The 16,460-nt window shown below is 35.1% G+C and overlaps 1 protein-coding gene across 5 annotated transcripts in view; it reads left to right on the forward strand.

Annotated features, from left to right (window-relative positions):
• SLC38A6 (solute carrier family 38 member 6) overlaps window positions 1-16,460 on the forward strand; it is a 60,983-nt gene that overhangs the window by 29,662 nt on the left and 14,861 nt on the right. For 3 of the 5 annotated variants that reach the window (XM_037132410.2, XM_037132412.2, XM_053673265.1), the window contains exons 6-9: window positions 3,420-3,476; window positions 3,599-3,677; window positions 14,482-14,564; window positions 15,024-15,082. In XM_037132410.2, coding sequence (XP_036988305.2) covers window positions 3,420-3,476; window positions 3,599-3,677; window positions 14,482-14,564; window positions 15,024-15,082 — 278 coding nt within the window. The remainder of the gene's footprint in view (window positions 1-3,419; window positions 3,477-3,598; window positions 3,678-14,481; window positions 14,565-15,023; window positions 15,083-16,460) is intronic. The other 2 variants (XM_053673266.1, XM_037132411.2) reach the window with 1 other exon arrangement.

Genomic DNA, 16,460 nt, shown 5'->3' on the forward strand with positions numbered 1-16,460 from the left:
AATGGTTTTAAAGCTTCTCTGTTGTGTCAACTCTTTAATTTATTTGTACCCAAATGTTAAGCTCAGCATTCAGAAGGAATTTACTGTTTAAATTCTGATGAAAAAAGAAAAAAGGGATAATCTTGGGGAGTGGTACTTTTGATAGACTTTTTCTTTTTCTTCGCCGTGGTGGAGTTCTTCCTGCACTTCCCCCCAGCACGACAGGTACTAGTGCAGGTTTCTCAAGCCAGACTGGCTTTTCCCACCGTCGCTGGCTGGGGCAAGTTACCCCCTTTTGTCCCCATTTCTTCATCTGTGAAATACATGACATCTCCCTCACAGGTCCGTGGTGAAGGTTGAATGAGGAAATAACTTACAGATCATGTAGAATGCTGCCAGGCATGTACTAGGCACTCCCAAACCGGAGATGTTCGCTGCCCCGTTCTTCTGCAAAGCCCCGTCCTCTTTCCTGTTTCTGACAGCTCCCCCCCCCCCGTGCTGCCAGCTCGTGCGTTTGTTTCTCTTCGTGATTCGACAGCCGTTCACCTTAACACTCGCTATTGCCTAATCAAATTTTACCCTATTTTAGTCATTTCTTAATATTTTCCCACATGGTTTTTAAGGAATACTTCCAGCTTTTCTGTTTTGATTAGGTTGACAGATTTTTTAAATGTTCTTTTCAGGACAGTTTCCATTAAATGAATTCTATTAGTTATGTTTAAAATGGAGAACAGGGTACCTGTTTAGTTAATGTGGTGAAACTAAATGGTTCATGATGGTCGGATACCTGTCATCAAGGTATGTCTTCTGGCACACATTCTGGCTTCGGTGGGCCAGAACCGCTCAACTACAATCATGGCCTGTTACAGCTAGTACTGGAGGGTGCAACACGGTGTCTCCTGCGTCAGGAGTCCGTGCTACATGTTGATGTCAACAAAAATCATTTCCAAATTCTTGCAGCGCAACCTGTCTCTAAGATGCCTTTAAACACTTCCTTATGCCATTAACAGAAGACATGAGTCAAAAGGTGCAACAGGCAGAGCTATTTGATCTAGTGACCCTTTGGTTAAAAACAGTAGAATTATGAGCTTTCTTATTTCTGTTATATCTTTAAAACTTTTCCAGTTTATTTTATTGAGCTGATTGTTGTTTTCATGTGAATTTATTAAAATGTATTTCCTAACTTAATGTATATTTTTGTTTCTCTTCTGTATTATATATAATAAGGTTAAGGTGCCAGTCCTTGTATGAAGGCTTACTTGTGGTTCAGAAAAAATAAATTGAACAGTGAAAAGGATAGTGTCTTTCTTTGTTTTACTTGCTTAGTCAGTGGAGTTTTTCCCCGTCATGAGCTTTGTGGGTCTGTAGCTCTTAAAACAAACACCAGCATTCTCTAAGAAAGAAGCAGCATTTTGCCTGTTCTATTATGTTTCTATCTTGTACGTTGAGACCTTTTTTGAGAGAGAAACATTTGTTTGGTGAGTTCACATTTCTTGAAATATACATGATTCTTCAGACTGGAATCTAATGAAATAGGACACCCACTTGAAAACCAAAGAGTTGGGGATGCAGCTGAGGGTAAAGTGACCAAATGATTAGCCAGGGGCTGATAGAAATTCTGGGAAGAATGACAGATTGTGTATTAGAAAGAAATATGATCTCATATTCATTGAAGCTTTTTACAGCTAAAGATCTAAAAGAAATAATAGAAAATTACTGAAAGAGATGAATGTCTGAAACTTTAGAAATGCATGTAGTGTTGGATTCATCCAAGCAAGAAAGACTGATGGGCCGATAATAAGTTACATTGTGTAGGAAGTCTGCATTCCTTGTTTTAAGGTATTTTTGTCCTTTTATTTTTTTTTCCTGGCAAGATATATTTAAGTTGCTCTAGGCCAGTTTCAAAAAATTCAGATCATGATTTTCAGCATCATACCATATGTGGACAATTCTTTGGCATAAAGTATTATAAACAGACTTCAGATCCTTGGGTGGAGGGAATTAAACCTTCCTTCTGTACCAAATTGATAGCATTTTTCCTAATGAGAGTATGAACAGTATAGAAAACATTTCTCCATACAATCAGTTGTAATACCTGATAAGTAAAAGAGAGTTTAGGGAAATGCACTATCCTTCTGCTGATGTACTTCAGCAGCTGTACTGCTGGGGGAAAAGTTATAACTGGCAAGTGTGTGTGGTATGTCCATTCTCATTACAAAGAAATGATTATTTACTTAACTGTCTAAATTGTACTTTGCCATAGGTACATGTTATTTTACTAAAAAATACTGAGTGTGTATGTTTGTATTACTTATCTTCATATACATTTATATGCAAACTAGGATATATCCTTTTTTACTTCAGGGTCAAGTGGCCCCACAGCACTGCAGTATTTGTGCAGAAGTTCAGCTACTTTTAAATATGTCGATTGAGAAATACACATTCTTCATCTTAAACTATTCGAACCTTTTGGTCAATGTTCCCCCAGATTTCTGCCATTCAGACTTGGCATTCATTTGTGTTCTTAGTTTTTGTAGGTCCAAGGAGAAAGTGAAGTGTTTCCTGAAATATATAAAAGTAATAAAATTAACTTGCACACAGAGTACACTCTTAATTCTTCATGGGCATATTCTCGTTGGCTCTTTTTCAGTATATACTGAATCTCTGGGGGAAGAGAGATTATTGCTCTGTTAAACTGAAGTTCTGACTCCAAATCATCTGGGTTTCTATATACACAAGCATTTAAGCTCAAACTCAAGTATTTACATATAAATGAACTCTGTATTCTGTAGCCATAGTAAAACATTTCCTAGTATATCATGGAAGGTTTATGGGATTTGGTTTTTAGATTTTTTTTTAGTTACATCAGAAATAAGATCATTATTAAAATACTATAAAAGGTAGTTTTCAATTCTGTCAGATAAAATGTGAGAAATAATGCTAGCTTCAGGTATTGATTGCATAGTGTAGATGAGCTCTGTTAATAAAATAGAATAAAAGTTTTAAGTTTTGTCTTTTAATATGCTTAATGGTTTCCGTTGAATTTTTTGTAATCTGTTTTAGAAGACGATTTAAAATATAACTCATTATGTGTTTTGTTTCTGTTTTATCATAACATCTGTAGTGTGTGTGTGTATTAGGGGAAGCTGAGAATGGGCAGGAGTGGAAGTGAGACTTCTGGGGGAGGTCTCTCTCTAGTAAGAAAGAACAAATTACTAGCTATACTTATACTTCTCTTTCTGCATCAGTTGTTGCTAAACTAACCTCTAATGCCTTGGACAGAGATGACATGACTTACAAGAGGTGTTGCAAAACTTCAACCAAAATTTCATTTATAAATAGCCTGTAATCAAAGCCCTTTCTCTTACCAAAATGATTTGCCTTGGACTTGAAATGTAAACAAAGGATGCTTAATGAACTTCCATTATTCTTCTCTGCAGAGTTATTTATGCCCATTCCCAGTATGTATATGTGTATATGGTTGAGGACAGTGGAGTGTAAGTTAATTTTCCACATGTTGTCATAGCCCTTATAGATATCTATGTTTCTGGATAAATTATTTTTTAAACGGTTAAAAATTATAGAATTATAACAGGAATTTTTTGTATTCTTTTTGCAGCTATGTCATCTTATCTTTTAATTATTAAAACGGAGCTTCCTACTGCTATTTCAGAATTTTTGTCCGGAGACTATAGTGGGTAAGAAAAAATACTTTACATTGTATCCATTTACTTATTAATTCAATAAATATTTATCAATCTAGTGGGAAGTAAAACAAGCAGAGCCCCTGCCCTCAAGATGCTTATGTATGAGGCAAGAGCAGAGTAGCAATGGAGAAAAGACACTCAGCAGATGTCTACTGATGACCCGTTATGTGCTCCAAACCCCCCAAAATGCCAGGTTTCGTCCGTGCAACCTGCAGCAGAATGACGGGGTGGGACAGGGACGAGCTAGTCCTTGGAGAAGAGTAAAGAGAAATCTCTGGGGACATGCAGGATTGGGGTGGGGAAAGAATACTGAAGTACTGACAGTGAAGGTCAGCAAAGGGTGGACTGGGTGACACTGCTGTCACTTTCAGCCACAGTGATAAAGATAAATCTTATCAATAAAGTTACAGTCGTACTTGTGTGGGATTCCGATGATAAAGCATGATTTGAAAGGATATTTTCAGGGACTTAATTGTTTCAATTTCTGTTTATTTTAATAATATTATAAACAATACTAAATCACCTTATACCCCCTTTCTCCTTATTTTAAAAACACTGCGTTCTAAAGACTATTGACTCATCCCTTTTTATGGGGAAAAACAAATTAATTACACTTTCCTTTCACTACATAAAACAGGAAATTTTGAGGAAAATACACTTGAAAAGACAGTAAGTTCTCTTGTCATCAAGTCGTTTCACATAATTTCAAAATTACAACAACAACAACAAAAGCTGCCATTCTTTTAGATTTAACTATGTGATTTTGCTCCAATATTTGAACTTGTTCAGGATTAAAAAGCAGGTTTTCAAAGTTATGTTTTTAACTCTTATAACTTGATGCTCATGAAAGAATTCTACTTAGATAACTGCAAATACATATTTATAAAGAAAGTATAGGATAGTTTATTTTTTACTAAATTTATTGTGGTAAGATTGGTTAATAAAAAGTATAGTATATTTTAGGTCTAATTAAGAGCCATCAAGAAAATGTGGTTAAAACTAGGTAGGTAGAAGTTCTTAATGATTTTTTATTATTAGAACATATTGTGCCTTTAATCCATACTTTATAGTTCACAAGGCTTCCACATTCATTAACACATTTGATACTCACAAGTACCTTGTTTTATCTACCACTTTATCTAGTTACTTTTAATTTTTTATGCTCTTATTTTGATAAATAACTCCTGTAGGAAGTAGCTATGTTTGGCCCTGGCTGGGTAGCTCCGTTGGTTAGACCGTTGTCCCAAAACACCAAGGTCGTGGGTTCAGTCCCCAGTCAGGGCATACTTGAGGATCAACCAATGAATGTATAAATGCAACAACAAATTGATCTCTTTCTCTCAAGTCAATAATAAAATTTTTAAAAGAAGTAGCTATGTGAAAACCACTTTTGCACTCGAAGTAAAAATACTGCGGACAACTGGTATCACTCAGAAAGATCTGTGTGATAAGTGTCTTTTATAATTCAGGGCTAAGAAGTCATGGTGCTATGAGGTAAAATAAAGAATGTTAACGTGAGGGTGAGGAGGTGTGTGTCCTGTCCGTTTCATAGTCCGTAACCTCAGGAAGTTAACTGAACTCCTTTTCATCAGAGAACTTAATTCTGAGCCTTACGTCTCGTCACCTCCTGTAACATTCCCAGTATCGCCTTCTTCACAAAGTTGTTGGGATGATCACATAAAATATTTATGTACACATGCTTTCGTCAGCTGACAGCATATTGGAAGTGTGCAGAACTAAGAAATCCCATAATGTCGTATGTCAATTACACCTCAATAAAAATGAAAAGAAAACCTAATATCTATATTAAAGATGATTATTTCTTATTTGCTCTGCTTGCCAGGAAGATCAGAGTCAAATTTGAATGCTTTGTGTAAACTATGTTAATCCTAATAGTTGATCCTAAATTTGGTCACTTCTATTTACAGTTCTTTATTGTCACATATTTTTATGGAAAGAGGAGCCTGAAGCAGTAATTCGAAAGAATAGGAGCACCCCTATGTTCATTGCAGCATTATTTACAATTTCCAAGAATTGGAAGCAGCCCAAGTGTCCATCAGTAGATGAGTGGATAAAACAACTATGGTACATTTATTCTATGGAGTTATACTTGACCGTAAAAAGGAAGAGTATTTTACCCTTTGCAACACCATGGATGGACCTGGAGAACATGATGCTAAGTGAAATAAGCCAGTCATTGAGAATCAAATACCATATGACTTCACTCTTATGTGGAATCTAATGAACAAACTGAACTAATAAGCAAATAGAGACAGACTCATAGACAGAGAGCAGTCTGGCAGCTGTTGGGAGGTGAGGGGCTGCAGGGATCCAGCAAATAAGAACAAGGACTCACGGACATGGACAACAGTGTGGCAGCTGCAGGGGGGAGGGGGCGGCTGGAGGTGGGAGAGGGTATCAGGGTATTAATGGTAATGGAAAAAATACACTTTAATAAAAAACTTAGGTCTTCATTCTCTAAAAGTGATACTTTTTCCGTAACTTCATTTTAAATCAATTTCCATTTACATTTTTTCTGCCCTATTTATAAAAATTAAAATTAGCAGCCATCTCACTTATATTAGTGGAAAATTACTGTTTTTACATGTCATGTATGGACTTTTAAAATTATGTACTTCAAAATATTGTGGCCAATTAGCATTGTCTCTATTATGATGTTTTAAAATTGCACATTTTTAACAGCCTTGTGTGTTTTTTTTTTTAAGATTTTATTTATTTATCTTTAGAGGGGAAGGGAAGGAAAGAGGGAGAGAAATATCAATGATGGTTGCCTCTTGTGAGTCCCCTGGTGGGAATTGGCCTGCAACCCAGGCGTGTGCCCTCACTGGGAATCAAACCGTGGTTGCTTGATTCCCAGGCCCGCACTCAATCCACTGAGCTACACCAGCTAGGGCCAGCCTCGTGTTTAAAATCTGATATATATTTGCTTATTTTGGATTTCATAGTTTTGAAAAAAAATAATAAGCAACTAATTATACTGGTTAGAATGCAGATATATAATTAGTGTTTAAAACTTAATGTTGTAAAATAATTAAGAAATAAATGTTATGGTAATTTACTTAACAATCCAGGGCCATTTATTTCTGAGTCGAGTTACACAGCAGTTTCTTCTATGAGATCAACATGGTATTGTAAGCTTTTATTTTAGAGTTTGATTCACCATGACTTGCAGCTCAGATCTGCAAGTGTGCTTATTTTCTCAACTATCTGTGAGACTTGATGTACCTTTGTGAAACATAAACCTTTACAAAGATGTTATTAAAAAGAAACTCTATGTTCATGATATTCTAATTTCAAAAATTACTATTAGACGTCAGAAGCTATAGTACTTAATACCAAACTTTTATGAGACACCTATGTTTTTTCATAGAATAACTTATATTTTAAAAATCTACAGCTGTTAAAGTTTGGGAGCTCTCTGTTAACATTTAATGATCTTGTCAGGGGAGTATGATTGACACAATTAAGTTGTCTTGCATCTGAGTTACAAAATTGATATGGGATGTAAGATCCTAATTCAGAACATATGATACTCTTGTTCCATTCCATTCGAGAATGAAATTAAAGCAACTTATAAATAAATCTGGTTTTCATTAAAATATGGAAAAATAATGCCTGCATGCCAAAGCATTTGAAATACAGCTTGGGATTTATACTCCATATTTTATACTTGGAACATTTTTATCATATAGGATTAAATCCACAGATCAAACGAGTTTTCTAGGAAGTATAAAACTTTTTACTCTAATTCTATTAGCTTGAAGAGAATGTATGTTTGTATCCCAGTGGGAAAACACGATTCTATTAGATAATTCTTTTCTCCCCTCTCTTAGGGAAAAAAAATTAAGATTAGTGTATTCTTTTAAAATCTTGATTTATACAATGTATTTATTTAATATATGCTTTTGAGATTCCTTTGTACTGGTTTGTATTTCGTAAGTTTAATCACGTCTTTTCTTTGGAAATACTCATTGCCAAACTCAATTCAGTTGACTGTGACATGCCTGTGAAATGTAAACTAACTTTACCGTGCAGTAATGTATCGCCTTTGTTGTTGGCAGTATTAATATAACTTAATAAGGATACAGAAGCGAGGATAGAGGCATTATATTTTGAATAAAGTATTTTCTGTATTAGGAATTTAAAGTCAATCTAGTAAAGAGGAAAGTAAAAAAAAAAAAACAAACCACAATGTTGAGAAGAAATGAGGCAATATCTGGATAACCATAATCTCAAAGTGACTATTCAAGAGTAGAGAATATTTCCATTACTTCTTTTATTTTTAGATTTTGTTTATTTATTTTTAGAGAGGGGAAGGGAGAAAGAAAGAGAGGGAGAGAAACATCAATGTGTGGTTGCCTCTCACATGCTCCCTACTGGGGACCTGGCCTGCAACACAGGTATGTTCCCTAGACTGGGAGTTGAATCTGTGGCCCTTTGGTTCACAGACCAGCGCTCAGTCCACTGAGCCACACCAGCCAGGGTGCCATTACTTCCATCACTAAGATCATCACCATCTTTTTGCCAATACTGCTGACATGAAATGAAGGTGTTGAGCCAGGTGATATGTGAGGTCTCTTCTAGCTCTAATAGGCCATAGCTCTGAGATTCTGAGTCACTTCTGGGAGGAGGAAAAGTTATCTACAAACCAACAGTTCAGTGCTCTGGGCAGTCATGTAGCTTCTATGAACATGAGTGAAATTATAATTTGAAATAGTATAACATTATAAAGTATAATATATTAGTATAAGGTATAAAGTTCAGTATTTCAAAGGCTTCCTTTCTTCTTATGCAAGAGGAAGGAGTCTTTGGTCCTGAGGATTAGCATGCTCCCTTCACAGCTCTACCTTCATGGCAGCAGGGGCAGCAGAACTGACAGATGGGACCTGCTCGGGGGCTCCCCTGGGCCTCTTGCCTCCTGGCGCTGCACCTGTCAGGTCTGATATTGAAGCCCAGAGGGGGGAGATCTCAGGCAGAGCCCTGGGCTTTTCGCCAGCTCAAGAAGTTTAGTTGCCAGATGTTCCTCGGTGAGGGATATTTTGAAGTTCCCATTCTGATACATACCTATTTAAGAGTGGCTAGAAGATGAACTTACTGAGTATCATTTTGTATTATTAATATGTGTACTCTCTTAGGACCGCCTGCATACCAGGAATTGAGGGGCATGTGAAAATGCAGAGGGCACAGCTTCAAGTCCGGTAGACCTAGGAATAGTTGCACTTAGATTTTAGTTTCTGGCACATGCATTTTCTAAAGACATGAATTAGGTTGGAGAAGGGAAAGCCGCGAACTTGGTGCTATTTCTGCAGTTGCTCCTTCCATTCTGTTGAAGAGGAAGTTGTCAGCACCCAGTACTACCCATTAAAGATGCATTAGAGAGGGTTCCTCATAAACCAGGATGTAAAAAGGCACTGAGTTAGTCATAAAGTCCATGTTAATAGCCAGAGGTTGAAATCACACAAAGGAAAATCTTTTCTTTTTATTTTCTTTCTTTCCTTATTTCTTTTGTTCATTCATTCATTCTTTTAAAAATATTTATTTATTTTTAGCGAGAGGAAGGGAGGAAGAAAGAGAGGAAGAGAAACATTAATGAGTGGTTGCCTCTTGTGCACCCACAATGGGGACCTGGCCCACAACCCAGGCATGTACCCTGACTGGGAACCGAACCTGTGACCCTTTGGTTCGTAGGCTGGTGCTCAATCCAATGAGCCACACCAGCCAGGGAGATTCTTTCTTAATTGAGATATAATTGCCATATAACATTGTGTCAATTTAAAGTATATAATGTTATATTGCATACTTCCATATTGCAATATGATTGCCACAGTGGTGCCATCTAATACCTCTAATCTGTCACATGATTGTCATTCTTTTTTTGTGGTGAGACCATTTCAGAGTCTCCTAGCAAATTTCAAGCATATAATGCAGTACTGCTAACTTTAATCACAGTGTTGTGCACTAGATCCTCAGAGCTTATTCCCCCTCTAACTGCAAGTTTGTGCCCTTTGACCGACATGTCCTTGGTTCCCCTAACCCCGTAGGCTCTCGTAACCACCTTTATTTTCTGTTTCCATGAGTTAGGATGTTTTAGATTCCACATATAAGTGATATACAGTATTTGTTTTTTTCTGTCTTATCTCATTCAGTAAAATGCCCTTAAGGTCCACCCATGTTGTCATAAATGATGGAATTGTCTTCTTTCTCCTGGCTGAATAATATTTTATTGTATATACTACTTCTTCTCCTTTGATACATTTATTGAGAGACACTTAGGTTGTTTCCATGTCTTGGCCACTGTGAACAATACTGCCATGAGCATTGGATGCAGACATCTTTAACACCCTGTTTTCATTGCCTTTGGATGTGTGTCTGGAAGTGGGATTGCAGAATCACATGGTAGTTCACTCTTCAGTTTTTTGAGGACTCTCCATATTATTTTCCATAGCGGCTGAACCAATTCACGTTTCCACCAAGAGTGCACAAGGCTTTCTTTTCTCCACATTCTTGCCAACACCTATCTCTTGTCTTTTTGATGATTCCCTTTCTAACAGGTATGAAGCGTTATTTCATTGTGGTTTTGATTTGCATTTCCCTGATGATTTGTGATGTTGAGCATATTGTCATATACCCATTGGCCATTGTATGTCTTCTTTGGAAAAATGTTTATTCATTTTCTCTGCCCATTTTTAATCAGATTTTTAAAAATTCTGTTACTGAGTGGTATGCGTTCTTTATATATTTTGGATATTAACCCTTTATCAGATATGTTCATACCTTAGTACTCATCGGCTTCAGAACTTGTCAAACTTGGTACTTGTCACATTTTGACTAGAAAAAGTGTTTCAGTACTCTAAGTTTGCTCACCACTCTTTGCACTTGCTAGAACTTGTATGAGTCACAACTCCACACTGCAAGAGAAAATTCTTCATCAGTCATTGCTTGCTCACCACTCAACAGAAGGAATTAACAATGAGCACCGAGGTACCACTGTATGTGGTTTGCAAATATCGCATTGCCTCACTGAGGCAATGAGGTTGCCTCCTCATTTTGTGATTCTTTTGCTTTACAGAAGGTTTTTAGTTGGATAAGTCTTTTGTTGCTTATGCTTTTGGTGTCATATCCAAAAAATTATTGCCAAGAGCCACATCAAACACCTTTATCTTCATGCTTTCTTCTAGAACTTTTATGGTTTCAGGTCTTATATTTAAGTCATTAATCCATTTTGAGTGGGGTAAGATAGGGGTACAATTTTATTCTTCTGTGTGTGGTTACCCAATTTTCCCAACACCATTTATTGAAAAGACTTTTTTTCCCCATTGAGTATTCTTAGCTTTCTTGTCAAATATTAGTTGACTGTATATGGGGGGGGGTAGGTATATTTTTTAATGCTGTTGAGAATGGGATTGTTTTCTTTATTTTTGTGATATTTCATTGTTTATAGAAACACAACCAATTTCTGTGTGTTGATTTTTGTATTCTACAACTTTACTTATTTGTTGATTAGTTCTAATAGTCTGGGGGTTGAGTCTTTAGGTTCTTTTATACATAAGATTATAGGATCTGCAAATAAAAACAGATTTATTCACTTTTTCTTTTCAATGCAGGCACCTTTTATTTCTTTATCTTGCCTGATTGCTGTAGCTAGGACTGTGGGCACCTTGTGTCTTGTTCCTGATCTTAGAAAAAAAGCTTTCGACCTCTCACTGTTGAGCGTGATGTGAGCTGCAGGTTTGTTGTATGCAGTCTTTATTATGTTGAGAAATGTTCCTTCTATGCCCAGTTTGTTGAGGGGTTTTATCGTGAAAGGATATTGTATTTTCTTAAATGCTTCTTCTGCATCTATTGAGATGATCATAATAAGATTTCTGTCTTTCATTCTATTAATGTGCTACATCACACTTACAGATTTGCATATGTTGAACATCCCTTTCATCCCAGGGATAAATCCCACTTGATCACCTTGTATGATCCTTCTAATGTACTGTTGAATCTGGTTTGCTAATATTTGGTTGAGAATTTTGCCTCTATATTCATCAGGAATATTGGTCTGTAATTTCCTCTTTTTGTAGTGTCCTTACCTGGCTTAGTATTAGGGTATGCAGGCTTTGTAAAATGAGTTTGGAAGTTGTCCCCCCTCTTCAATTTTTTGGAAGAATTTAAAAAGGATTGAGGTTAATTCTTTAAATGTTTGGTAGAATTCACTAGTAGAGCCATCTGATCCTGGGCTATTCTCTTTGGGAGATTTTTGATTACGGATTCAACCACCTTACTTATTATTGTTTTGTTCATATGTTTTATTTCTTTAGGATTCAATATTGATGTGTTGTATACTTCTGGGAATTTATCTACTTTTTTAATATGACATGGCAGTGGGACACTTTGGTAGAGAAAGAGGACAAATTATCACCAGCTAGGAATTCTGAGAACATCTACCAAGTCACTTGAAAAAGTAATCCCTATTGTCCTTGATGCTCCCACTCCCATATCAGCACGAATGAATTTTACTTTGTTCTTGTCACGTACCTGTATATGTGTGTATGTTTCAAGGTAAAAATGACAGCTTTTTTATAAAAAATTGAGAAAAGAAACAAAAATTATATATAACACTATCTCTCAATCTAATCACTGTTATCTTTTAATTTCTTTTGAATTTTCTCCAAGAGCTTTTTAAAAATGTAATTAATAACCATATATTTTATATTTCTGTTAAGAGTATTTTTCATTTTACTAAATTGTATTTTTTTTAAAGCTGCATAAGATTCCATTGAGTACGGAATCCATACTCAATGGAATCTCATGCAGCTTCTTAACATTGTAACAAGGTTGTGTTCACAGCTTCATGCACATAGAATTATTTACATTTTAGATTACTTTTTAGAATAGATTACCACATTTTCATTGCTCTTCCTACATATTATCAATGTTTTTTCAGAAGATAGTACTAGATTGATAAGGTCACTAGCAACATGTAAAAAACCAATTATGCTACATCCTCAAATATTATGTTCAAAATAATTTTACTAGTTTAATTAAAAAAGCCTCACTATTTTTTTCTTTAGTTACATCAGAAATTGAATTTTTCCCGCTGTGTATTTACCAGGTGTACTTCTTTCATGAAGTGTTTGTTCTTTACATACTTAAGTCTTTGGAAGTTAACTTTTAAAAATGTCTACAGAGGCATTTTATATTGAAAAATTAATATTACATAGGAGAAAATAAAATTGTTCACATTGCTACCACATAGAAATACCTACTTTTTGTATTTTAAGTATATCCTTCTGATTTTTTAAAAATGTATATCCAGTTTTTTGAAATAATTAAATACACCATTACACATTTTGTTTGTTTTCCTTTTTATTGAATTTATTGGGGTAACATTGGTTAATAAAATTATATAGTTTGCAGGTGTACAATTCCATAATACATCATCTGTACATTGTACTGTGTCTTCACCACCCCAAGTCACGTCTCCTTCCATCACTATTTATCCCCCTTTCACCCCTTCTACCTCCCCCAACTCCCTTTCCCTCTGGTGATCACCACACTGTTGACTGTGTCTATGAGTTTTTTTCTTTTGCTTAATCCCTTTATCTTTCCCACCCAGTCCTGCAACCTCACTTGTCAGTCTGTTCTGTATCTATGAGTCTGTTTCTATTGTGTTTGTTAATTTATTTTGTTCATTAGATTCCACATATGAGTGAGATCATATGGTATTTGTCTTTCTCTGACTGGCTTATTTCACTTAGCATAATGCCCTCTGGGTCTATACATACTGCCACAAAGCATATGACCTGGTGGTTCCACTTCCGGGAATATATCCAAAGAAACCAGAAACACTCATTCGAAAGCATATATGTACTCCTATGTTCATTGCAACATTATTTATCATAGCCCAAATTTGGAAGCCGCCCAAGTGTCCATCAGTAGATGAGTGGATAAAAAAGTTGTGGTACATTTGCACAATGGAATACTACTTGGCCATAAAAAAGAAGGAAATCTTAAACCACCACACTTTTAACCTACTTTTTCTAATTCAACATTCTAGTGCCTTTATATGAAAATTTTAATATTTTTATGGTAATTCATGCCCTTTTCTATTTGAAAAATATAGAATGCTATAAAGAAGAAAAATTACCCATTGTTCTACCACCCAGAGATAATGGCTATCAGTTTATGGCAATTTCTTTCAATTTTTAATGAATATATATTTTTCCTCAAAACTATCATGCTACCTGTATACTTATGATGTTTACTGAATATTCATTATATTATTATACCTATGATATGGTCTTTCATGATTGTCCCATAGTTAAATAATTTATTTTTAAATTATCATGGTTTTAGATCTTTGTTTTTGATATTTGTAATTTTTAATGTTTTCAAAAAACATCTTTTAATGAAATTTTTTATTCTTGTTTTTTCCTTATTTTCAATAGTCTTTTATACATGTTACATGTTTGTAGGCTCTCATAATCTATTGCCAACTTGCTTTTCAGAAAGATCATGTACATAGTTTTTACTTTCGCCAGTTTTGTTTACTTCATCACCCTTCAGCAACATTGACTATTATCTTTTAACTTTTTGCTAATTTGGTAGTTGAAAAATGGCATCTCATTGCTTTGATACCTTTCTGAAATGTAAATTCATTTTTAAGAACATTAGAATCCTACAAGAATAAATTTTAACAAAAGGAATTGGGCTTTTCATAATTGTGTGTGTGGAAGCATAAGCACCAGAGTCCTGTGCCTAAACAGAACTATTTTCTTCTGAACAGGTCTTGGTATGTTGATGGAAAAACATTACTGATAATCATTTGTGTTGTCATTGTGTTCCCTCTTGCTCTTCTCCCTAAAATAGGTAAGTCTTTGTCAAAGAGAACATTATTTGTTTAAAAGAAAGAAAGTAATATTAAGGGGCTTTGAAAGTTTACAGTCCCACATTTTTAGCAGAAGGGTGGTGGTGGTTCATAATTTTGAACTTGGACTTGCTTTAGGTTGTTCAGCCTTCAGCCCTGTCTAGTTAACCTACTGGTTTGCAGTAGTATTTTGTCTGCCCCACTAAAATAAAACCTTTACAGCGGAACATTAAAGAGCAGCCTTTCCTTACAGCATACCATTAGTGGTGAGCCAGTCCCAATTCTGCCGTACAGAGCTACATAAATGGCCTGTGACAGATAGTTGGAATGTTGTTACTCTCAGCCCTAAGCCCCAGATACCATGCACTGTAATAGAAAACATGCCTACAATGTATAGCTTTAGCTGTACGGTGGGATCATTTTCCTTATAAATTGCTTTTTATTTTACTGTTATTTTACAGGCTTTCTTGGCTACACAAGTAGTTTATCATTTTTCTTTATGGTGTTCTTTGCTCTTGTGGTAAGTTTAAAATATAGTGTATAGCTTATCTCCTCACTAAAATTGAACTTGTTGTCTTAATGTCTTTTTTCCCTTTAACTCTGTTTTGTTTGGGGGGAGGTATCCCATTTTATTTCAGTGTGTTATTCAAAGCACTTTTGTTTTACTAAATTATTCCCTTCATTTTATCTATTTTGAAGTGGCTTAGCTGGAACAGAACTTTAAGTTCATTGTCACTTTGTAGTTAATCAGAAAGGAGAACACACCAATTCTGTTAAAACCTTAGATGGAGTAATAATTTTTTTGTGCTGGTTGTGTATCACTTTATTTCTGTACAATGCTGTGTTTGTGTGTCGGGAGTATTCAAGCATGGGAATCAGCCTGCTTCCAATCTGTAAAATAGTGCGATACTAGTCATCTGAATTTTGAAACTGTTCCGTTAATGAAACCAGAGCTTCTGGGGCTTAACTGTTGAGATCTAGTAGGAACCGGGGTGTCTGAATTGTGTCTGGCCTGGTTTATTCAGTATAGATAAGTTCTTATAAAAATACTACTGCAAAGAAATATTTTTCTTCACATGTGTAGTATGTTTTTTCTGATCTTTAAAAACAAGTTTGTTTTTATTATAACAGGAGAAATATAAGATGGTAGAATTAATTTGTTACTTATCAAATAACTCACTATAAAGATAAAGAGAATTTGAATTTCTTACAGCCTTCTAATCCTTCTAAAATAGATTTTTAAATCTTAAAGGTAGCATCTTTGTGTGAAATTTTGAAAAGCATTATTTCTCTTTGCATAGCAGTTTATTCCATAGTATCTGTCTAACCTGAAGTAGGATTAAACATTTTAAACTTGCCAAAAAGATACATATCTAAATGGAGTGATTAAACTTTTAAAATTATAAGTGTGATTAAGCTCTCCCTTATTAATGAGAAATGAATAAAAGAAAAGTACCATCCAAAAAAGCCACATAATACATCAGTAGTTAAACCATATTATGTAGCCAGATTTCCAGCTGTCAGAACAATTTAAGATGCATTTAACTTAGTCCTTACTGATCTTTTGGGATACAAGGATAAAACAACTTCAGATTATTTTAATGAAGAGGAAGTGATGCTGGTTTCAGTGTATAGAGACAATTATACTTTAAGGAATGCTCTTAAAACTAAAAATACTTAAGTGTTTACATTTAATCATTTGTTAAATTAATCAACATTGTCTTCCCCCCTCAAATTGTTGGACTTGTATCTTACAAGTAAGTGAATTGAACATACACTTTCTTTTAGTTTTTCTTTCAATTTCATTCAAATGTAGGGTGTACAACGTAGTGACTTACATATATTGTGAAATGATTACCATAATAAATTCAGTTAACAATCGTAAATACACGCTTTTT

This window comes from Artibeus jamaicensis, unplaced genomic scaffold (assembly GCF_021234435.1).
Source record: "Artibeus jamaicensis isolate MK-2021 breed Jamaican fruit bat unplaced genomic scaffold, CSHL_Jam_final contig_851, whole genome shotgun sequence".
In the NCBI taxonomy this organism is placed as follows: domain Eukaryota; kingdom Metazoa; phylum Chordata; class Mammalia; order Chiroptera; family Phyllostomidae; genus Artibeus; species Artibeus jamaicensis.